Genomic DNA, 24,445 nt, shown 5'->3' with positions numbered 1-24,445 from the left:
TCCAGGTGTGACGCTTGGCATTCAGGCCAAAGAGTTCAACCTTGGGTTCATCAGACCAGAGAATCTTGTTTCTAATGGTCTGAGAGTCCTTTAGGTGCCTTTTGGCAAACTCCAAGCGGGCTGTTGTGTCCCTTTTATTTTGGAGTGGCTTCCATCTGGCCACACTACCATGAAGGCCTGATTGGTGGAGTGCTGCAGAGATGGTTGTCCTTCTGGAAGGTTTTCCCATCTCCACAGAGGAACCCTGGAGCTCGGTCAGAGTGGTCATCGGGTTCTTGGTCACCTCCTTGACCAAGGCCCTTCTCCCCCGATTGTTCAGTTTGGCCAGGCGGACAGCTCTAGGAAGAGTCTTGGTGGTTCCATACTTCTTCCATTTTAAGAATGATGGAGGCCAATGTGTCCTTGGGGACCTTCAATGCCGAGGAATTGTTTTGGTACCCTTCCCCAGATCTGTGCCTCGACACAATCCTGTCTCGGAGCTCTACGGACAATTCCTTTGACCTCATGGCTTGGTTTTTGCTCTGACATTTACTGTCAACTGTGGGACCTTAGACAGGTGGGTGCCTTTCCAAGTCATGTCCAATCAATTGAATTTACCCCAGGTGGACTCCAATCAAGTTGTAGAAACATCTCAAGGATGATCAATAGAAACAGGATGTACCTGAGCTCAATTCTGAGTCTCATAGGAAAGGGTCTGAATACTTATGTAAATAAGGTAATTCCGTTTATTTGCAATACATTTGCAAACATTTTTAAAAACCTGTTTTCGCTTTGTCTTTGAGGTATCGTGTGTAGGTTGATGAGGATTTTATTTGATCAATTTTAGAATTAGGCTGTAATATAACAAAGTGGAAAAGGTCAAGTGGTCTGAATACTTTCTGAAGGCACTGTACGTACTATACACATTTATTAACAAACACAATGTACTTTACATTGGTTTGTTTTTTTATCCCGTCCTTCAGCTACACTCAACCCATCTCATCCATCTCTGAACGCCATCCAGTTTGATTTCTGTTTGCCGTGTATATTTAACTCTGCTGTTTCACAAAAGTTCTCAACCCATATACATTTAACGGACACCGCTAATGTAAAATATACTATCTTGTTGTTTTTAGTCCCACCTTTCAGCTCCACTCAACCCCTCCCATCTACCTCTTAACGTCATCAGTTTTCTTCTATTTGCCATATTTTTCCGCTGTGATGTTTCACAACAGTTCTGAACCTTTTCTGTTTTTACAGATTCTACAGATTGTAAATGAAACACCTTTTGCTGAGAATATTATTCTACTCTTGATCGATTTGACTTTGACTTTTCAACTCAAACCAGCAGTGCTATAGGCAGAGTTAGCTCCAGGAAAATGTTGTAGTTCTTCAGCCATTCCTGGATCTGCGATGAAAAAACAAACCATGTATGGACAGTACCAAAACAAATGATCTAATGATTCTGTCTCTTCGCAGTAAAATCTGCAGAGCTGGGATGGTTGTATCCCCCCATATATATGTATATAACATTCTATTGGTTGCAAGAATTTTGTATAATGATTTTAAATTGAAAACGTTCTCAATCCGGTTTCGTTTTGCTTATCAGTTCCTAAACCATGTGCCATGGAATCGGTACATCACAAATCTCTTCCCAACTATTTTGCAATCTATGACACAGCTGTCCATTTTTTGGTCCTTCAATGAAACTGGTATACATTTTTATTTATCACAATTTTCTTTAACCAATTTTTTTGAAGTTGGCTGAAAACTTGGCTAAACAAACTGCACTATCGATTTACCAGTCTACAATCTCACCATGTTCAACCTGCAGATCGATGCAGTCTGACATTCACAACGGCACCATGCAATTCACCCTGGACTGAAGAGGCAGACAAATGGGAGAAATGTCTGAAACCCTTTTTGTTAAATTACACATTTCTGGAGGTTGGAATATCACAGAAATATGATGGCTCATTCGAGAGAAGACAACCTCTCGCGTTATGACATCAGCCAGTATTGACATCTGACATGCAAGATAGATGTTTTTGGCGATCTAAAAAATCGTGTTCCTATTAACTTCCAGAAGTAGTGAGAGCGGCATTATTGCAATGCTACATCATACCGGTTGAATTTCTGCCTGCTTGAGCAGCAAAAGGTCAGATGGACATGAAACGACCCAGGGAGTCGATAAGAACATCACTCAACAATGCACAAAACAATATAACATTCAAAACCAGTGATTCTTTACTTCAAATACATGTCATTTTGTCCTTGAAACATTTGAATTGAAATACTCTAGAAGTCTGTTCATTCCTATGGAGGACTGCTCCTCCTGGGGAGTGCCAATATGGCCGACCGGTGGCTTCAAAGCCTCTCAATGGCCAATGTAAAGCATCAGCAATCCGGGGTTTATTTACATCATTGGTTTAAAATACTCCACTTTTGTCTGGTGCCAGGGATTGCTCTCATGCGTACTGGATTCCCCCGACTGTGTCTCCTTTGATTTTTGTTGTTGTTGTGTGGCATCCTGAGGCCCCCTTTTCTGTAACCCCTTCACTCACACACACACACACACACACAATCCTCTCCTGGCTGGATTGGGTCACACTGGAGCGTAACCCAAACCATATTGTTTTACACTGTCGCCCACTACACTGGAGAATAGTAACCGGCTACCTGGAAAGCTGGTGGGGGAAAAAAGAGGAACGAGTGGGAGAAGAGGATAGAGGTTCTACTTCCTTGTATGCGTATCGGCTGTTTGTTTTGGGAAAATTTGAAAAGCCGTTATTGATAAGCCTCTTTTTTTTCATGTTTTGCTAGCAGTTCCCCCACCCTGCTTCTCTCCTCTGTCCATCCCTCCCACTTTCTTTCACTGTTTCTCTGTATCATTTCATTCTCTGCGGACAGTGTTTTTGTGCTCTGAGGGGGCAGGGATTTGCCCAGGAGATTCTGTTCTGGATTACAAAGCAGTGATGAATGTTGCAGTCTCACACTGCTCTCTATCGAGCTCGTGGCTGGCTGTGAACACTGAGCAATAGTACCAGCCTGCCTAGCAACAAACCCCCTCACCTGCGTTAGTCTTTTAATTTCATTCTCAAGCCTATTTATCCATTCATTTTGAAAGATGATTTGTCCGAGTTCTTAGCGTGGGATAATCTTTTCCCGTTATCCCAAGATTTTTTTTTAAATGAGCAAAATCCTCCCTGTCCACCACTCTGTCACTCCTCCCCCTCTCTTTTTGGCTCCACGCCCCCCCCTCCCTCCTCCCTTCCTATCTGTAGCTCACTCCCCCACCCCTCTCACAGGGGGGTTTTCGGGAGAGGAAACCAGCATGATTGGAGCACTTCCTGTGTTTTAATACCAGAGCAGGAAACAGAACAAACGGAGCTGGATTCAAACAAAAACAGTGAGAAAGGGGAGAGCGAGAGAGCAAGAAACGAACAAGTGAGTGCGCGAGAGAGACGGAGTGGGCGAGCAAGGGAGAGAGGAAAAGTGGGGAGATTTTTTTTTAGCAGCTGCAAACCATTTCAGTCTGAGCGACAGAAAGAAGGCAAGGGAGCCTGCATGCAGAAAACAGAGGGAAACAGAGGACTGGGATTGCGTGGCTCCTTGTTGTTTCTCTCGTCTAAGGAGCCTCTGAAAGAGAGCGAAGCGGAGAGAAAGAAGGAAAGCGTGTGTCAGGGGATTGTCTGGGAGAGGGAGAACGCCTGCAGAGTCAGAGGCAGCGCTCAGGCTGGGGCTCGGACTGTCTGGGTCTCTTGCCCTCTGGATACAGTGCCACGATACACAGCAGCTCTGCCCGGCTGGACGGGGCTCACCCCACCCACCCACCCTCTTCCCCCTAAGAGAACCCTCTCACCCCCTCCCGGATTCAGCCTTCAACTCTGGATTCACTGTCTCTTCTTCCCTGGAGCTGTGGATGAGCAGCGTGATGGAAGGAGGGAGATGATAGACAGCCGTCTAGTCTACGCTAGGAAAAGGCTCTGGATCTCTTTGTTCTGTTTTTTCAATTGCAAGACTGACTTTTGCGGCGTGGCAGGTGACGGGATTGACTTTTTCTCGCTAATGATGAGGAGGATAACGATGACGTCAACACGGGGGATGACGGCGCACTCCAGGCAGAGAGCGGGGCACGGCCTCCAGACCCACTCAACTCATGCTTTGTGATGGGAATGAAAGAGAACGGGAGAAAGTATAGACTGTCTGCAAGGACACTCACAGGGACCAAAGCAGGCTATGAGTGACTGCTCGGTTACTTTGTCTGAGATTTAGTTTTGCTGCGATTTGTTTTTGATTCCCTCTAAAGACTGAAGGATATACTATTTTGGGCTCAACAACAAACTTTTTCTGACAGAAAAAGAGCAACATTTTTCACCCTGCACCAACCTCTTTTCATATCAGGGAGTAGTGGATTTCTCACCAATTTTAAAGGAAACTTTAGACACTTCTTTGGCTGCTGCTCACCGAGACAGTTGCTCAACCCTTCTCTGCTGCTTATCCTGTTGTGGCAGAGCGAGCGAGGGAGAATAGAAAGGGAAGGAAGTAGTGTACCAGCAAGGGGCGATTGGGAAATGATTCAGGAGTGAAGTTGAAAGACTGTGAGTGAGGGGGGTTTGACTTTTTTTTTTTTAAACGGAACAAAAGGATGTTATCTCCTCGGCACTCACCTCGTTCTGGACTTTGGATGTCTACGAGACAGCCCCTGCCTTCTTCCTGACCACCTTCCAGGCGAGCAGTGCTGCCTCATATGCTGCTGGAGGGGAGGAGAGGAGCGTCTGCCGGCAGGTTACTCTCTCACGGAAGCTCCCCTGCATTTCAGATGGCGCTGGGGTATGCCGTTGCACTTCTATTGAAGTGACATGGTAGCATTCGGACCTATGGACTTGTCCTGTGGATTGCGAACCTTTTTCTTCTTCTTTTTGTGATTTTGGGTCATTTTAGTCATTAAAGCGGATTCATGTTTGGGATTGTGCTTTGGACCGGGAACGGTTGACAAAACGGAAATATTTTCATCCCACCTATCGAGGTGTTTTTCCCCATTTGTTTTCTGTGGAATACTTATTGGCCCCATCCCCAAGGGGGCCAGCCTGCCCCTATAAAGGACCACTGCAGGGTGTCAGGGGGATATCGCCCAGGGGCAGCTGAGGGATGGGGAAGCCCCTGAGCCGGCCGGACTGCCTGAGGAAAAACCCCCGATGCCTTGGGAAGGGGGACGAGGATGAGGCCTACATCGAGGACTGCTATGTCCCCCAGCGCTCCATCTACGACACCATGCGTATCAATGAGCAGATTGACCAGGGCTCCAAGCTCAGCCAGCCCTCGCGCAGCACCCTGGGCTCGGGTGGCGGCGGAGAGGGTAGCACCCTCTCCAGCAACGGCACCATCGGGGCTGACTTAGGGAGCGTCTTTGTGTCAAGGGGACACACTGATGCCGGAGTTAAAAGACTGGACGAAAGGGTGATCTTTGACGCCCTCAAGCTAACCGGCGATCCCCAGAGCATGTTGCCACCTGGAAGTGGCGGCGGTTCTGGTTTACCCATCGCGGCCTCGTCCTCTGCCTCCTGTGGGGCAGCTGCAGTAAAAAGGCGCCACCAGGGCGGCGATAAGAAAGACAACCCCAACCGTCGCTCCTGGAAGGCGTTTATGCCCCCCTGTTACCCTGAGTTTGCAGAGAGGCTTGAGTTTACTCCTGGGGAAAGTGCTGAGAAGCGTCTGTCTGGTCCTGGGATTCCACTTTCTCTACTGCTGCCACCAACCCCAACCTCCACAACCCCCTTACCTCCTTACTCACCTTCCACTGTGTCGTCCGTGGTTCTTCACACACCTCCTGTCTCTTCCTCCCCTTCGTTGACGCCGACAGTGAGTCCCATTCCCCCCCTCCAACAGCACCCTGTTAGCAAGCAAAAACAACTTCACCCCCTGCTCCAAAAACAACACAAGCAAACCCATGCGCTACCCTCCCCTTCAAAAGAACAGCCATCGCTGCAGTTACCTGCCCAACCCCACCAGGGCTCTGGGAGCACCCCACAGCACAGTCCCGGTGCTACCACAAAGCTGGAAAGAAAAAGAGACAAACGTCATCGGTGGCCAGTTGTGTCTCCCAGAGCTGGTGTCAAAAGAATTCCAGAGGAGAGGCCGGACAAGGCTTCTGACTCTGAAAGAGATACTGACTCTCCTCTCCTAGAACAAGACCTGGACAACGCCCCTCTCCTACCTCAGTTGGCCCCACCGAAACCTGTATTCTGCCCCCCGACTAAAGCACGCACATGGCCCCGCAGCATGAGAGGGGGCAAGAGGTCCCACGGGGGCATGCGCCACCACCTCCCTGTCCTGCCGCCCCTGCCCCCCTCACTGGGAGAGGACAGTGACATGGACGAAGAGTCCTTCTACCTACTGGACCCTCCCTCACCTTTCCTCCAGGAAGAGAAAAGGCTGGCCCATGGAGAGCTGCCTTTCTCCCCTTCCCTCAGCCAGGAGGGGGGTGAGGAGGGACTCCTGGGCTGGGCTCCCCCTAATAGTGAGCTACGGCAGCGAACCGCCTCAGAGCTTAAATTCGAGGAGGATGAACGCAGGGTCTTACAGGAGCTGGATGAGAAGGGAGAAGGGGAGGAGGAAGGGAAAGGGGAGGAGGAAGGGAAAGGGGAGGAGGGAAAACAGAAGGAGATTGAGGAGGAAGGGATAAGAGAGGTGGAAGAAGTAAAGCGTGAGAAAGGAGAAATGGAAGAGGAGGAGAGGGCTAGGAGAGAGGAGAGGGAGTGGAAGCTGGAGAATATGGAGATAATGGACCAATGTTGGGAGGGGGACTCTGGAGAAGGCTGGGAACTCCAACAGGTCTCAGGGTCTTCTGGACATTGGCCCCTTCTGACCCCTCCAACAGGTTTTGAGGCACCTGGGGCCCCCAGTACCTCCCCTTGCCCCAGCTCAGGGGCCAGCTCAGATGACCTTTTTCTAGAGCTGGAGAGACAATGTTTAGAGGACGAGGGAGGGGAGAGCTCTGTGAACCCTGAATCTCGTGAGCAAACAGATCCCTACACCCTAGCCAGTGTAGAGGAAGAGGAGCAAGAGGAAGCCACTTATGCCTGTATATATTTTGTGGAAACTCTCCCTATGGATATAGATCAAAGCACAGAGACGGATTATACTGAGCCCCGGTTGAAACACCCAAACACAGTTTCACCTCCTGAACACATGGACCAGGCCCAACCACAGACTACTGAACACACTGACCTAGAGGAAGAACAACCCTGTTATGAACTAGATCAGGTTCTCATTGAAGATGAACAATATGATATTGATGAAGAAAAGCAAAGTGCAATTGAAGATGAAGAGCAGAGTGGTCCCGAGACTACTGAGATGGACTCTGTCTGCGGACCTCTCCCTGTGTCAGACACCAGCGGGGTCCACATGTCCCAGCCAGACAGAACCGCTTTGTCCGACACCACCCAGAACGGCTGTGAACACGAGCCGCCTGCTGAGACCGAGTGGGACCTGGACAGCGGGGCGTCGTCAGATCAAGAGGTCGAGGAAGTGAGCGAGGAATCAGGGTTGTGCCTCCAGATGCCCTCTGCACTTCCTCCTTCCCCCAGCCCACAGAACCCTTATGCCGAGGGGGAAGAGCAGGAGGAGGGGGAGCCAGCCTGGAATGCATGTGAGCAACCTGACCCGATTTGGGACAGTGAGGAGGTTAGCATGGACCAATCCCCTGGGTCAATCCACACAGATGGAGAAATGAGGGTTACTGCTGCAGAGGATGTTGATGATGTACAAACTTCCTGTCAAGAAGAGCTGTTCTCCTCAGAGGTTAGTGATGTTGCCAAGGAGACGAGCTCTGACACTGAGCGGATGACACTTCCATCGTCAGAGACCAGGGACCGCTCTGTCCCCGCAGATGAGGTTTCTTCTCTGGACGTGTCTAGGCAAGACGCGGACCCGAGGTCCACAAGCACCCCCAAAGCGTTCTCTGATTCTCTCCCCCATTCACACTCCCCTTCACCCTTACCACTGTTCCCCGTCAAGCACGAGCCAAGAGGGCCAGGCCTGGACAGCAAAGACTCTGATGCCTTTGTGGCCACAGACAGTTTTATTTACCTGGCTGTGTCTGTGCCACCCCTGTTCCCTCAGGACTGCCCCCTCTCCCTACTGGAGTCCTCAACACCCCCCAGCCCCAGCCCCAAACCCTGCCCTGATCCAGACGACGGGGCCTTCCTTTGCCCCGACAGCTTTGTTTACTTGGCAGCGCCGGAGCGGCTTCCCCAGGTGTCTGACGGAGGTTCCGCTTGCGAGGACGCCCAGGAGCTGGACTATGGCGACTCATACTCTGAAGGTACCCAGTCAGGAGTGGACTTCGTCCTTGGATCCATGACCGGGGACAGTGACTGGGAGTCTGACGGCTCGGCCTTGGACCCCCCTTGTACCAACAGGGAGTGGGAGGAGCTGGAATCTGAGTTGCTTCAGGGGCTTTTCAGGGAGGGCCAGGTGGAAGACCAGATGCCCCCAGGGGCCACAACAGAGGCTGAATGGTCAGATTGTGAGACCCCCTCAGGCCCAAAGACCACAGAGCAGAGAGGAGCACCCTCACCCTGCCCCGACATGGAGACCCATGCTGAGGTATAACTGTTTTCCATCCGTCTTTAATTTAGTTGAATAATCAATGGTCAAGATCCAGTCAGACAGAAACTGACACGGCTGGTCAGTGTTTCAGTCAGTGGGTCAGTCTCTCAGCTTGGTAGGGTATAGTGGTGTTTTCTAGTTACTTGGTACAGTGTCTCAAGTTCTCTGTCTAAACCCCTCTTCTCAGCACTGTCCTCTAAATTCACACTGATTGGTCTCTGCATGTTCCTCATATCTAATAGTTCCTTGTATAAGACTACAGGATCCAGTGTGATCACAGTGGCTCTCAATTCCTTTCAGTATTGCAAATGCATGAGGTTGATAAATAGGCGGCTTGGAAAATGCTGTGGAAAAGGGGCTGGGGGCAACAAATAGCTTGTGCTACTGTAGTTGGACTGTGAATGATTTCAATACGATGCACATGGGGGTGTCTATCCGTTTTAATGGAAAGTACCTTCAGGTTGTCTGTGTGTATGTGATTTGTGTATGAGGGAGCATGTTTGAGGGAATGTTCTTCAGACAGACCGGCGCGCTAGAGAACGGCATGTGCTTGTGTTTTGATCGATAGTCCGCTATTTAAGAGTTGCACGTATAAACAGACATTCTGTTTGCTTTGACTGTAAATAGCAGCCTGACGAAACCGTTTTCCAATGTCCACATTTACAGTAGGGCGCTTCCATAACCTCACATGTTTGTGTACGTTCACATAGACGACAGGCTTCGAAGGTGAGCACTTCCATCTGTATCGTAGAACCTGTGTACGAGTTCGGTATTCGAAGGACCCCGGGTTACTTGCGTGTGAAGTGAGACTTCTGAATTCTTTTGACGTTTCCAGACGTTGGTTTTGAGTTACTTTATTGGTTTTTAATGACTTTATTAGATGGAATCAGCAACTGTTTATAAAATAGTTTTTATATTTCAACCCCATGTGGTTTCATTGAGCCATTCAAAGTCTGAATTGGGAAGTTAAGCACACAGCCTGCACCCTTTCACAAATGTTCCATTGTGCCAGTAGTTTGCCTTTATCAAAGTCTCTCCCTCTGATGCGACTTGCGTTCCTCTGGGTCTGCATATATCCTCAGTGTACTTTTCCAAACTCTTCCGACTCCCGTGTGTGTGGTTCTGTACGTGTGAGTAAATGACTGTAGTATTCGGCCAGTGTTTGTTTGACTTTACTCACTCGGTCTCTCGTGTCTTGCTCTCCTCGTTGCACTTCCTCACCACCACTTACTTCCATTCTGGTCTCTCTGTGCTGTTTATCTGTGAGTATTTACAGTACATTTGGAAAGCATTCAGGCACCTTCACTTTTCCACATTTTGTGACGTTACGGCCTTATTCTGAGAAGTATTTCAAAAATGTTTTCTCACTAATCTACACATAATACCCCATAATTATTTTTATTCTTCATTTCACCTTTATTTAACCAGGTAGGCCAGGTTAAATTTCTCATTTACAACTGCTACCTGGCCAAGATAAAGCAAAGCAGTGCGACACAAACAACAACAGAGTTACACATGAGATAAACAAACGTACAGTCAATAACACAATAGAAAAGTCTATATACAGTGTGTGCAAATTAAGCCAGATTAAGTCACTGGCTCTATCAGCTAGGCAATAAATAGGCCATAGTGGCAAAATAATTACAATTTAGCAATTAAACACTGGAGTGATAGATGGGCGGAAGATGCATGTGCAAGTAGAGGTACAAAGGGCAAGTAGAGATATACAAAATTCTTATGTATGTGTGTGAAACTGTGTGTGAAACTGACCCAGGAAGACATACACACATACGGCGCATTTGGAAAGTATTCAGACCCCCTCACTCATTCCACATTTTGTTACGTTACAGCCTTTTTCTAAAATGGATTAAATTATTGTGTATATATATATATATATGTGTGTGTATATATATATATATATATATATATATATATATATATATATATATATATATATATATATATATATGTATATATATATATATATATAGATATATAGATATATAGATATATATATATATATATGTATATATATATGTATATATATATATATATATAGATATATAGATATATAGATATATATATATATATATGTATATATATATATATATATATAGATATATAGATATATATATATATATATGTATATATATATATATATATATATATAGATATATAGATATATAGATATATAGATATATATCTATATCTATATATCTATAGATATATAGATATATAGATATATAGATATATATCTATATCTATATATCTATATCTATATCTATATCTATATCTATATCTATATATCTATATCTATATATATATATATATATCTATATATATATATCTATATATATATCTATATATATCTATATATATATATATATCTATATCTATATATCTATATATCTATATATCTATATATATATATACAATAATTTAATCCATTTTAGAAAAAGGATTAAATTATTGTGTATGAGTGAGGGGGTCTGAATACTTTCCAAATGCGCCGTATGTGTGTATGTCTTCCTGGGTCAGTGTGTTTGACAGGCTATCGTGCCTAAAGTGGGGCCTGCTCTGCCTCACATTGTCTCCGTCTGTCTAGGATGTGCTTGTCCCTGCCTGCCTGATATACTTCTGATGGACTCCTGGGTCTTATTATTCAATCACTGGCTCTATCAGCTACACACACTGTTGGCCTGGTCCTGGCTGGCCGGCCCTGTCATCCTCATCTCATTTTGTCTGTGTGGTTTATGCATAGTCACGGTCTCTCTGCCCCCCCCCCCCCCTAAATGCAATCAGATGCCCTTGTCCTGTCAGCCTGGATTTGACTGGAGAGGATTAGAGTTAGTCTACTGTAGTACAAGGGGGTTTCTGAGGGGAAAATAAAATCACTGTCTGTTGGCAGGGTCGCAATCTCCCAACCATTAAAAATCCCTGATGCCTCCCAGGCCCTCTACTCTTTCACCCCGTCTCTTCTCTCTCGCTCTCTTTCTCTCGCTCTCTACCCTTCCTCTCCTTCTCTCTCCTCACCCTTACCCTCTTTTTCTCTACCCTTTTTTGCTCTCCGCTTACCCTCGCTCTCTCCCTCTCTTTCGTTCTCCTCTCCACAGTCCGACAGCACTTTTTTAGAGATAAGAAAGCGAGAAGTAAACAGTAGGGGTCTATGCAGGGAGTTTCTGTTGCCAGTAAAACACAAACACTGGACAAAGTTGTCGGGGGGGTATAAATAGAAGATGAGGGCGTGCCAGGGTCTGAGCCGCTGAACACTTGGCTGTGGCCAGTCGCTCCCTCTTCAATGCCAAAGTCCACTTTGGATAGGAAACCAAAATAAACAAGAGACCGTAGATTGTTTTAGCGGCAAGGTTGGCGATACATGGTTCGGAATGGAAATGGCGGCCATTTTGGTGCAAGAGAGAGCACTCTGTGAGGGAACAAAGCGCTATATGGCTGAACACCTGGTATTACTCAAAGGCCCTGGTAAAATGATAAGGAGGGCAAACTTGGCAGAGCCAGATAATCAGAAGGGCCTTGTTTTAATGGGAGGCATCGTTTCAAGGCATGGCTGTGTATCCTTGCACTCGGAGACAAAGACGGTCAGCTGGATGGAGGCTTCGGATACTGAAAGGCTAGGAAGACAGGACAGACAGACATACACTTACTGGAAAGAAATAGAAGATATACATAACACAGAAACAGTCCTCCCTTCAATGTCAGAACAGATGGTTACATTGGAAGATTAACAGAAAAACAGCAGAGTCTGACGGGGAAGAAAGATGGACCGACAGACAGGCGAGATGCTGAAACACAGAGTACAAAGAGTGCAGGTGGGCTCAGATCCGGTAACGGGCATATTTGATATGATAATGATGCCATTGAAAGACAAGCAGACATCCAGGAAGCACCTGCAAAAGAAGAAAAAGGGAGGGAGAGAGAGGGTGGGGAAAAGGAGACAGATGGAAAGGGAGGAGAAAGAGGGAGAGAGAGGTCTTGGCCACAATGTCCCGAGTTCAATGAGCTTGTTTCCTTTTCAAATGCAATCTATCATCAAAAAGGGATCTTTCTCTACCACTTTGATGATTGATTGATTCAGCACTGCCCAGTCTGACCATCGTAACCTACTGCAATATTCTAATATCAAGGTCCAGGCGAAAATACGTCCTCCCTCCCTCTCTCCTCCGAGTTCTGCTGGAAAGGAAACTAGGGGATAAGGATGGGGAGAGAGGGAGAGGGAGGCTATGGTAGTCGTTGTCAAATAGGAAAGTGCTGCTAGCCTTGTTCTCATTGATTTGGATGGTCACACGTGTCCCACTCTTATTTATGTAAGTCAATATTCCTGCTACGACTTTCTCGGTAGCGTTTGGACACGCTGGCTAAATACAGTACGGTTATGTATGGCATTAATTTGGTTTGTGCTACAGTTCGCACCACAATTTAAGCACGCTATTAAGGTCTTTAAGTGTGTGTGCATGCGAGATTGGCAGTGACGTTCGTTCCGGTCTGTAGGTGAATTGATGGTATTGTTTATATTAGCCGGCGGATGCCCATTCGTCATAATTACGGTGGTGATTGTTCCTGAGTGATGCTCTGGACACCAGCCGTGAGGACTGCTGTGGCCTGTCTCCTGTACTGTAATAGCTGGTTAGCGCCATGCACACACACACACACAGAAACACGTACCCAAGTAAACACACACACCCTCAGGCACACACTGTTTAAAATGGTAGTTATACACGCCAAGGTCCTTGTGGTTTTCGGTGTATGTGGAGAGAGGATGAAGGACGGATCGAGACCGTGAGATGTCACACAATTAGTAGAAAGAGATTTGTACTGTTTTCTACTTTTGAGCCAAGAGGTCAACTTGTGGAACTGGCTTGAGCCAGACTCATTTTTAGAAGAAATTATTTCTCCGTCTAAACTGACCTGGGGCTGAAGTGAGAAGAGCCAGTATCGGGTGGTGGTATAGCCAAGAGAGTGAAAGGAGGGATGTTGGGGAAAGTGAGGGGATATGAGTGAGGGAAATGTGAAGGTGGGGGAAGAGAGAGTGGTGGAGATAAGTGGAGTGCTACCGTGTGTGTGAATCGTTGAGCCACTGCCATAGTTCAGAGAGTTGGGGAGGAATGAGAAACATCCCAGATATTTTCCATAGCTCTGGTTGAGAGAGCGAGAAATAAATGCAAAAACACACTGCACAGACAGACACGTTAGACAGACAGACAGACAGACACGTCAGACAGACAGACAGACACGTCAGACAGACAGACAGACACGTTAGACAGACAGACAGACAGACAGACACGTTAGACAGACAGACAGACACGTTAGACAGACAGACAGACAGACAGACACGTTAGACAGACAGACAGACAGACACGTTAGACAGACAGACAGACACGTTAGACAGACAGACAGACACGTTAGACAGACAGACACGTTAGACAGACAGACAGACAGACACGTTAGACAGACAGACAGACAGACACGTTAGACAGACAGACAGACAGACACGTTAGACAGACAGACAGACAGACACGTTAGACAGACAGACAGACAGACACGTTAGACAGACAGACAGACAGACCCGTTAGACAGACAGACAGACAGACACGTTAGACCAGACAGACAGACAGACACGTTAGACAGACAGACAGACAGACACGTTAGACAGACAGACAGACAGACACGTTAGACAGACAGACAGACAGACACGTTAGACAGACAGACAGACAGACACGTTAGACAGACAGACAGACAGACACGTTAGACAGACAGACAGACAGACACGTTAGACAGACAGACAGACAGACACGTTAGACAGACAGACAGACAGACACGTTAGACAGACAGACAGACAGACACGTTAGACAGACAGACAGACACGTTAGACAGACACGTTAGACAGACAGACAGACAGACAGACAGACACGTTAGACAGACAGACAGACAGACAGACACGTTAGCACAGACAGACAGCACGTTAGACAGACAGACACGTTAGACAGACAGACACGTTAGACAGACAGACACGTTTAGACAGACAGACACGTTAGACAGACAGACAGACAGACACGTTAGACAGACAGACAGACAGACACGTTAGACAGACGGACAGACAGACAGACACGTTAGACAGACGGACAGACAGACAGACACGTTAGACAGACAGACAGACAGACACGTTAGACAGACAGACGGACAGACAGACAGACACGTTAGACAGACAGAAGGACAGACAGACAGACACGTTAGACAGACGGACAGACAGACAGACACGTTAGACAGACGGACAGACAGACAGACACGTTAGACAGACGGACAGACAGACAGACACGTTAGACAGACAGACAGACAGACAGACACGTTAGACAGACAGACAGACACGTTAGACAGACGGACAGACAGACAGACACGTTAGACAGACGGACAGACAGACAGACACGTTAGACAGACAGACGGACAGACAGACAGACACGTTAGACAGACAGACGGACAGACAGACAGACACGTTAGACAGACGGACAGACAGACAGACACGTTAGACAGACGGACAGATAGACAGACACGTTAGACAGAAGGACAGACAGACGCGTTAGACAGACGGACAGACAGACGCGTTAGACAGACGGACAGACAGACGCGTTAGACAGACGGACAGACAGACGCGTTAGACAGACGGACAGACACGTTAGACAGACAGACAGACAGACACGTTAGACAGACAGACAGACAGACACGTTAGACAGACAGACAGACAGACACGTTAGACTGACAGACAGACAGACAGACACGTTAGACAGACAGACACGTTAGACAGACAGACACGTTAGACAGACAGACAGACACGTTAGACAGACAGACACGTTAGACAGACGGACAGACAGACGCGTTAGACAGAAGGACAGACAGACAGACACGTTAGACAGACGGACAGACAGACGCGTTAGACAGACGGACAGACAGACGCGTTAGACAGACGGACAGACAGACGCGTTAGACAGACGGACAGACAGACGCGTTAGACAGACGGACAGACAGACAGACGCGTTAGACAGACGGACAGACAGACAGACACGTTAGACAGACGGACGGACAGACAGACAGACAGACAGACGCGTTAGACAGACGGACAGACAGACGCGTTAGACAGACGGACAGACAGACGCGTTAGACAGACGGACAGACAGACGCGTTAGACAGACGGACAGACGGACGCGTTAGACAGACGGACGCGTTAGACAGACGGACGCGTTAGACAGACGGACGCGTTAGACAGACGGACGCGTTAGACAGACGGACGCGTTAGACAGACGGACGCGTTAGACAGACGGACAGACAGACAGACGCGTTAGACAGACGGACAGACAGACAGACACGTTAGACAGACGGACGGACAGACAGACAGACAGACAGACGCGTTAGACAGACGGACAGACAGACGCGTTAGACAGACGGACAGACAGACGCGTTAGACAGACGGACAGACGGACGCGTTAGACAGACGGACAGACGGACGCGTTAGACAGACGGACGCGTTAGACAGACGGACGCGTTAGACAGACGGACGCGTTAGACAGACGGACGCGTTAGACAGACGGACGCGTTAGACAGACGGACGCGTTAGACAGACGGACGCGTTAGACAGACGGACGCGTTAGACAGACGGACGCGTTAGACAGACGGACGCGTTAGACAGACGGACGCGTTAGACAGACGGACGCGTTAGACAGACGGACGCGTTAGACAGACGGACGCGTTAGACAGACGGACGCGTTAGACAGACGGACGCGTTAGACAGACGGACGCGTTAGACAGACGGACGCGTTAGACAGACGGACGCGTTAGACAGACGGACGCGTTAGACAGACGGACGCGTTAGACAGACGGACGCGTTAGACAGACGGACGCGTTAGACAGACGGACGCGTTAGACAGACGGACGCGTTAGACAGACGCGTTGGACGGACGGGCGCGTTGGACGGACGGACGCGTCGGACGGACGGACGGACGGACACGCGTCGGACGGACGGACGGACGGACACGCGTCGGACGGACGGACGGACGGACACGCGTCGGACGGACGGACGGACGGACACGCGTCGGACGGACGGACGGACGGACACGCGTCGGACGGACGGACGGACACGCGTCGGACGGACGGACGGACGGACACGCGTCGGACGGACGGACGGACGGACACGCGTCGGACGGACGGACACGCGTCGGACGGACGGACGGACGGACACGCGTCGGACGGACGGACACGCGTCGGACGGACGGACACGCGTCGGACGGACGGACACGCGTCGGACGGACGGACACGCGTCGGACGGACGGACACGCGTCGGACGGACGGACACGCGTCGGACGGACGGACACGCGTCGGACGGACGGACGGACGGACACGCGTCGGACGGACGGACAGACGGACACGCGTCGGACGGACGGACAGACGGACACGCGTCGGACGGACGGACAGACGGACACGCGTTGGACAGACGGACACGCGTTGGACAGACGGACACGCGTTGGACAGACGGACACGTGTTGGACAGACGGACACGCGTTGGACAGACGGACACGCGTTAGACAGACGGACACACGTTAGACAGACGGACACACGTTACACAGGCAGGCGGACGAACACACGTTACACAGGCAGGCGGACGGACCTACGTTACACAGGCAGACGGACGGACACACGTTACACAGGCAGGCGGATACACGTTACACAGGCAGGCGGACGGACACACGTTACACAGGCAGGCGGACGGACAGACACGTTAGACAGAAGGACAGACAGACAGACACGTTAGACAGACGGACAGACAGACGCGTTAGACAGACGGACAGACAGACGCGTTAGACAGACGGACAGACAGACGCGTTAGACAGACGGACAGACAGACAGACGCGTTAGACAGACGGACAGACAGACAGACGCGTTAGACAGACGGACAGACAGACGCGTTAGACAGACGGACAGACAGACAGACACGTTAGACAGACGGACAGACAGACAGACACGTTAGACAGACGGACAGACAGACAGACACGTTAGACAGACGGACGGACAGACAGACAGACAGACAGACAGACGCGTTAGACAGACGGACAGACAGACGCGTTAGACAGACGGACAGACAGACGCGTTAGACAGACGGACAGACAGACGCGTTAGACAGACGGACAGACAGACGCGTTAGACAGACGGACAGACGGACGCGTTAGACAGACGGACAGACGGACGCGTTAGACAGACGGACAGACGGACGCGTTAGACGGACGGACGCGTTAGACGGACGGACGCGTTAGACGGACGGACGCGTTAGACGGACGGACGCGTTAGACGGACGGACGCGTTAGACGGACGGACGCGTTAGACGGACGGACGCGTTAGACGGACGGACGCGTTAGACGGACGGACGCGTTGGACGGACGGACGCGTCGGACGGACGGACGCGTCGGACGGACGGACGCGTCGGACGGACGGACGCGTCGGACGGACGGACGCGTCGGACGGACGGACGCGTCGGACGGACGGACGCGTCGGACGGACGGACGCGTCGGACGGACGGACGCGTCGGACGGAGGACGGACGGACACGCGTCGGACGGACGGACGGACGGACACGCGTCGGACGGACGGACGGACGGACACGCGTCGGACGGACGGACACGCGTCGGACGGACGGACGGACGGACACGCGTCGGACGGACGGACGGACGGACACGCGTCGGACGGACGGACGGACGGACACGCGTCGGACGGACGGACGGACACGCGTCGGACGGACGGACACGCGTCGGACGGACGGACACGCGTCGGACGGACGGACACGCGTCGGACGGACGGACACGCGTCGGACGGACGGACGGACACGCGTCGGACGGACTGACACGCGTCGGACGGACGGACACGCGTCGGACGGACGGACAGACGGACACGCGTTGGACGGACGGACACGCGTTGGACGGACGGACACGCGTTGGACGGACGGACAGACGGACACGCGTTGGACAGACGGACACGCGTTGGACAGACGGACACGCGTTGGACAGACGGACACGCGTTGGACAGACGGACACGCGTTAGACAGACGGACACGCGTTAGACAGACGGACACACGTTACACAGGCAGGCGGACGAACACACGTTACACAGGCAGGCGGACGGACCTACGTTACACAGGCAGACGGACGGACACACGTTACACAGGCAGGCGGATACACGTTACACAGGCAGGCGGACGGACACACGTTACACAGGCAGGCGGACGGACAGACACGTTAGACAGAAGGACAGACAGACAGACGCGTTAGACAGACGGACAGACAGACGCGTTAGACAGACGGACAGACAGACGCGTTAGACAGACGGACAGACAGACGCGTTAGACAGACGGACAGACAGACGCGTTAGACAGACGGACAGACAGACGCGTTAGACAGACGGACAGACAGACGCGTTAGACAGACGGACAGACAGACAGACGCGTTAGACAGACGGACAGACAGACAGACGCGTTAGACAGACAGACGGACAGACAGACAGACGCGTTAGACAGACAGACGGACAGACAGACAGACGCGTTAGACAGACGGACAGACAGACAGACACGTTAGACAGACGGACAGACAGACAGACACGTTAGACAGACGGACAGACAGACAGACACGTTAGACAGACGGACGGACAGACAGACAGACAGACAGACGCGTTAGACAGACGGACAGACAGACGCGTTAGACAGACGGACAGACAGACGCGTTAGACAGACGGACAGACGGACGCGTTAGACAGACGGACAGACGGACGCGTTAGACAGACGGACGCGTTAGACAGACGGACGCGTTAGACAGACGGACGCGTTAGACAGACGGACGCGTTAGACAGACGGACGCGTTAGACAGACGGACGCGTTAGACAGACGGACGCGTTAGACAGACGGACGCGTTAGACAGACGCGTTGGACGGACGGACACGCGTTGGACGGACGGACACGCGTCGGACGGACGGACGGACACGCGTCGGACGGACGGACGGACACGCGTCGGACGGACGGACAGACGGACACGCGTCGGACGGACGGACAGACGGACACGCGTCGGACGGACGGACAGACGGACACGCGTCGGACGGACGGACAGACGGACACGCGTCGGACAGACGGACACGCGTCGGACGGACGGACGGACGGACACGCGTCGGACGGACGGACGGACGGACACGCGTCGGACGGACGGACACGCGTCGGACGGACGGACACGCGTCGGACGGACGGACACGCGTCGGACGGACGGACACGCGTCGGACGGACGGACAGACGGACACGCGTCGGACGGACGGACAGACGGACACGCGTCGGACGGACGGACAGACGGACACGCGTCGGACAGACGGACACGCGTCGGACGGACGGACGGACGGACACGCGTCGGACGGACGGACGGACGGACACGCGTCGGACGGACGGACACGCGTCGGACGGACGGACACGCGTCGGACGGACGGACACGCGTCGGACGGACGGACACGCGTCGGACGGACGGACACGCGTCGGACGGACGGACACGCGTCGGACGGACGGACACGCGTCGGACGGACGGACACGCGTCGGACGGACGGACACGCGTCGGACGGACGGACACGCGGCGGACGGACGGACACGCGTCGGACGGACGGACACGCGTCGGACGGACGGACAGACGGACACGCGTTGGACGGACGGACAGACGGACACGCGTTGGACGGACGGACAGACGGACACGCGTTGGACAGACGGACACGCGTTGGACGGACGGACAGACGGACACGCGTTGGACGGACGGACAGACGGACACGCGTTGGACAGACGGACACGCGTTGGACGGACGGACACGCGTTGGACGGACGGACAGACGGACACGCGTTGGACGGACGGACAGACGGACACGCGTTGGACAGACGGACACGCGTTGGACAGACGGACACGCGTTAGACAGACGGACACGCGTTAGACAGACGGACACACGTTAGACAGACGGACACACGTTACACAGGCAGGCGGACGAACACACGTTACACAGGCAGACGGACGGACACACGTTACACAGGCAGGCGGATACACGTTACACAGGCAGGCGGACGGACACACGTTACACAGGCAGGCGGACGGACACACTTTACACAGGCAGACGGACGGACACACGTTACACAGGCAGACGGACGGACACACGTTACACAGGCAGGCGGACACACGTTACACAGGCAGGCGGACGGACACACGTTACACACACACACAGACAGACAGACACGTTACACACAGACAGACAGACAGATACGTTACACACAGACAGACAGACAGACACGTTACACACAGACAGACAGACAGACAGATACGTTACACACAGACAGACAGACACGTTACACACAGACAGACAGAGTCCAGGATAGGGTGGAGTGGGTCATGGCTGAGGCTCATTGTTGTCGAGGCAGTCAGGCTTCCTGTTGGAAGCAGGGAGGAGGCCCATCACCACAACACAGCTGTGACACGCACACACACAATCCAAGACACATATTGTTCTATTTTATCATCCCTGTTCTCTTTCAAACTCCTACACGTCTTCTCCTGGTGTGGAAAAGCAGCACTTCACACAATATTTACTCCATATGAGCAGAATCCCAAAAAACACTTTGATTGGAGACAGACCTTCACACAACCGCTTCCAGGTAATTATACGGCGTAGAACAACAATGACTTTCTTATTCATTTACCATAGAAATCACCCTCCCCATTGTTCATATTCACAAACACAACCCAACTGTTTTGTACTACTTTGCCAGTATAAGGCAAACAATAGTTTGAGGCACTTACGAGAAGTTCTTTGTCTTAGTATTCTACTCTCTCATTTGAATTGAATTCAAATCAAATGAAAGTGGCCTCCATAGTGGCGCAGCGGTCTAAGGCACAGCATCACAGTGCTAGCTCCGTCCCTACAGATCCTGGTTCGATCCCAGGCTGTTTCGCATCTGGCCGCGACCGGGAGTCCCATGAGGCGGCACACAATTGGCCCAGCGTTTTCCGGGTTAGGGGAGGGTTTGGCCTTGTCCCATCGCGCTCTAGCGACTCCTGTGGCGGGCCGGGGGCAGTGCACTGACATGGTCGCCAGGTGTACGGTGTACGGTGTTTCCTCCGCCAGGTGTACGGTGTTTCCTCCGACACATTGGTGCGGCTGGCTCCCGGGTTAAGCAGGCATTATGTCAAGAAGCAGTGTGGCGTTGGCTGGGTTGTGTTTCGGAGGACGCACGGCTCTCAACCTTCGCCTCTCCCGAGTCCATACGGGAGTTGCAGCGATGGGGCAAGACTGTAACTACCCATTTGGATATCACGAAAATTTGGGAGAGAAAGGGGTCAAATAAAAGTTTATTGGTTGCGTACACAGATTTTCACATGTTATCGCAGGTGCGGTGAAATGCTTGTGTTTCTAGTGCAGCAATAAAATAAACAAATCAATCCACAAATAATCCCCCCAAAATAAGAAATATCAGAACGAGCAAATGTCAAGAGACCAGAATATAAATATGTACTCAAACCCTTTGACTTTTTCCCCATTTTGTTGTGTTACAGTCTTGTTCTTAAATGGATTAAAACATTATTCAAGTGACCAGTGTTCAATGGCTATCTGTACATAGGGCAGCAGTCTCAAAGGTGCCGGGTAGAGTACCCGGTGATAGCCGGCTAGTAACAGTGGCTAAGGTTCAGGTCAGGGTCCTGGGTGAAGGCCGGCTAGTGGGGACTAACAGTCTGATGACCTGGAGATAAAAGCTGTTTATCAGTCTCTCGGTCCCAGCTTTGATGCACCTGTACTGTATCCGCCTTCTATATGGCCGTGGCTCTGGTGGCTGAGCATTTCACTGTGTACGTGACCAATTTGATTTGATTTGAGGTCCTTCTTGGCATTCCTGTGACACTGGGTGCTGTAGATGTCCTGGAGGACAGGCATGGTGCTCCCGGAGCTGTTTTGGGCTGACCGCACCACCCTCTGGAGAGCCCCGTGGTTGAGGATGGCGCAACAGCCCGACAGGGTGCTCTCAATAGTGCATCTGTACAAATTTGTGAGGGTCTTCGGGGCCAAGTCAAATTTCTTCAGCCTCCTGAGGTTGAAGAGGTGCTGATTTGCCGTCACCATGCTGTCTGTGTGAAGGAAGTGGAACTTTAAGCTTTTGACCCTCTCCACTGCGTCCCTGTCAATGTGTATGGGGCCGTGCTCCCTCTGCTGTCTCCTGTGGTCTACGATCAGCTCCTTCCTTTTGTTGACGTTGAGGGAGAGGTTATTTTCCTGGCACCTCTCCGCCAGGTGTCTCACATCCTTCCTGTCGGCCGTCTCATTGTTGGTAATCAGGCCTACCAATGTTGTGTTGTCAGCAAACTTGATGATTGAGTTTGAGATGTGTCATGGGTGAACAGGGAGTATAGGAGGGGGATGAGCACGCACCCCTGTGGGGGCCCCCGTGTTGATCAGCGTGGCAGAGTTCCGTCAGGAAGTCCAGGACCCAGTTGCACAGGGAGGGGTCCAGCCCCAGGCCCCTGAGCTTAGTGATGAGATTGGAGGGCACTATAGTGTTAAAGGCTGAGCTGTTGTCGATAAACGGCATTCTTACATAGGTATTCCTCTTGTCCAGGTGGGATAGGGCAGTGAGCAGTGAAATGGCGATTGCGTCGCCCGTGGATCTGTTGGGACGATATGGGAATTGTAGTGGGTTTAGGATGTCGGGTAAGGTGGAGGTGAAATGGTCCTTAACTAGCTTCTCAAAGCACTTCATGATGACAGAAGCGAGGGTTACGGGGCGATAGTCATTTAGTTCAGTTACCTTCGCTTTCTTGGGTACAGGAACAATGGTGGACAATCTTGACGCGAGTGGGGACAACCGACTGGGATATGGAGAGATTGAATATGTCCGTAAACACTCCAGACAGCTGCTCTGAGGAAGCTGCTTGAGATGTCATCTGGGCCGGCAGCTCTGCAAGGAACTCAAAATTAGCCATGGTGGTTTTAACCCACCATGGCTAATTTTGAGTTCCTGTCATCTCTATGGGGAAGCAGCCATTTTGCATTTAAGCCCTGTATTTGATTTCAGGCTTTGACTCAGTGGACTTTGGGCTGGTTTTCTTTAGAGCTGGACACCCATTGTCATCATACCGTGTCTCCAGCTCTAGATGAGTAATGTGGCCAGACAGGTGAAGGGTGTGTTTAACTCCCTCTTTTCCAGCCACCTTTACTTTCTAGCTCTCTAATCCTTATAATCCCTTTCTCCTCCCTCCCTATTTTTCCTCGCTCACCCTCTTTCTCCCTCTCTTTCTCTTTGTTTCTCTCTTTCTCTCCATATCTCTCTTCTCTACCTCCTCCCTTTATCTCTGTCTTTTGCTCTCCTTCCTCCCTCGCTCTCCCTCTCCCTCGCTCTCCCGCCTCCCTCGCTCTCCCGCCTCCCTCCTTCCCTCTCCCTCTTCTCTCTCTGGCTCAGGCGGTGGAGAGGGAGCAGGTGGACAGTATTCAACCCAAGCTGCAGCGCGTGAACGCGGTGGGCCAGGGCCTGATCCAGAGTGCAGCCAAACACACAGACACCCAGGCTCTGGAGCATGACCTAGAGACCACCAACCTCCGATGGAACTCCCTCAACAAGAGGGTATGTCTGTCTGTCTGTAATGGTATGTCTGTGCTGATGTGTGTGTGTGTGTGTGTGCGCGTGCTCTTGTCTGACTGACCTATGCATGTTTATGTGTTGCGTTAGTTTGACGTGTGCGACTGGAAGGATGGAATCTATGGAATCAGGTTTCTGGCTTTGCATGTATGCCTGTCCATGTCAACAGTCATTGT

At 51.1% G+C, this 24,445-nt stretch overlaps 1 protein-coding gene across 34 annotated transcripts in view; it reads left to right on the top strand.

Annotated features, from left to right (window-relative positions):
- The window catches only part of LOC109906928 (microtubule-actin cross-linking factor 1), a 284,319-nt gene that overhangs the window by 220,660 nt on the left and 39,214 nt on the right, over positions 1 to 24,445 (top strand). For all 34 annotated transcript variants that reach the window (XR_004203601.1, XM_031793708.1, XM_031793709.1 and 31 more), the window contains one exon: positions 24,093 to 24,254. Coding sequence is in view for 33 of the 34 variants with exons in the window: in XM_031793708.1 (XP_031649568.1) it covers positions 24,093 to 24,254 (162 nt within the window). In the remaining variant the exon portion in view is untranslated. The remainder of the gene's footprint in view (positions 1 to 24,092; positions 24,255 to 24,445) is intronic.

The sequence above is a fragment of the Oncorhynchus kisutch genome, linkage group LG17 (assembly GCF_002021735.2).
Source record: "Oncorhynchus kisutch isolate 150728-3 linkage group LG17, Okis_V2, whole genome shotgun sequence".
Lineage (NCBI taxonomy): Eukaryota > Metazoa > Chordata > Actinopteri > Salmoniformes > Salmonidae > Oncorhynchus > Oncorhynchus kisutch.
This window is presented reverse-complemented; position numbering and strand designations above follow the sequence as displayed.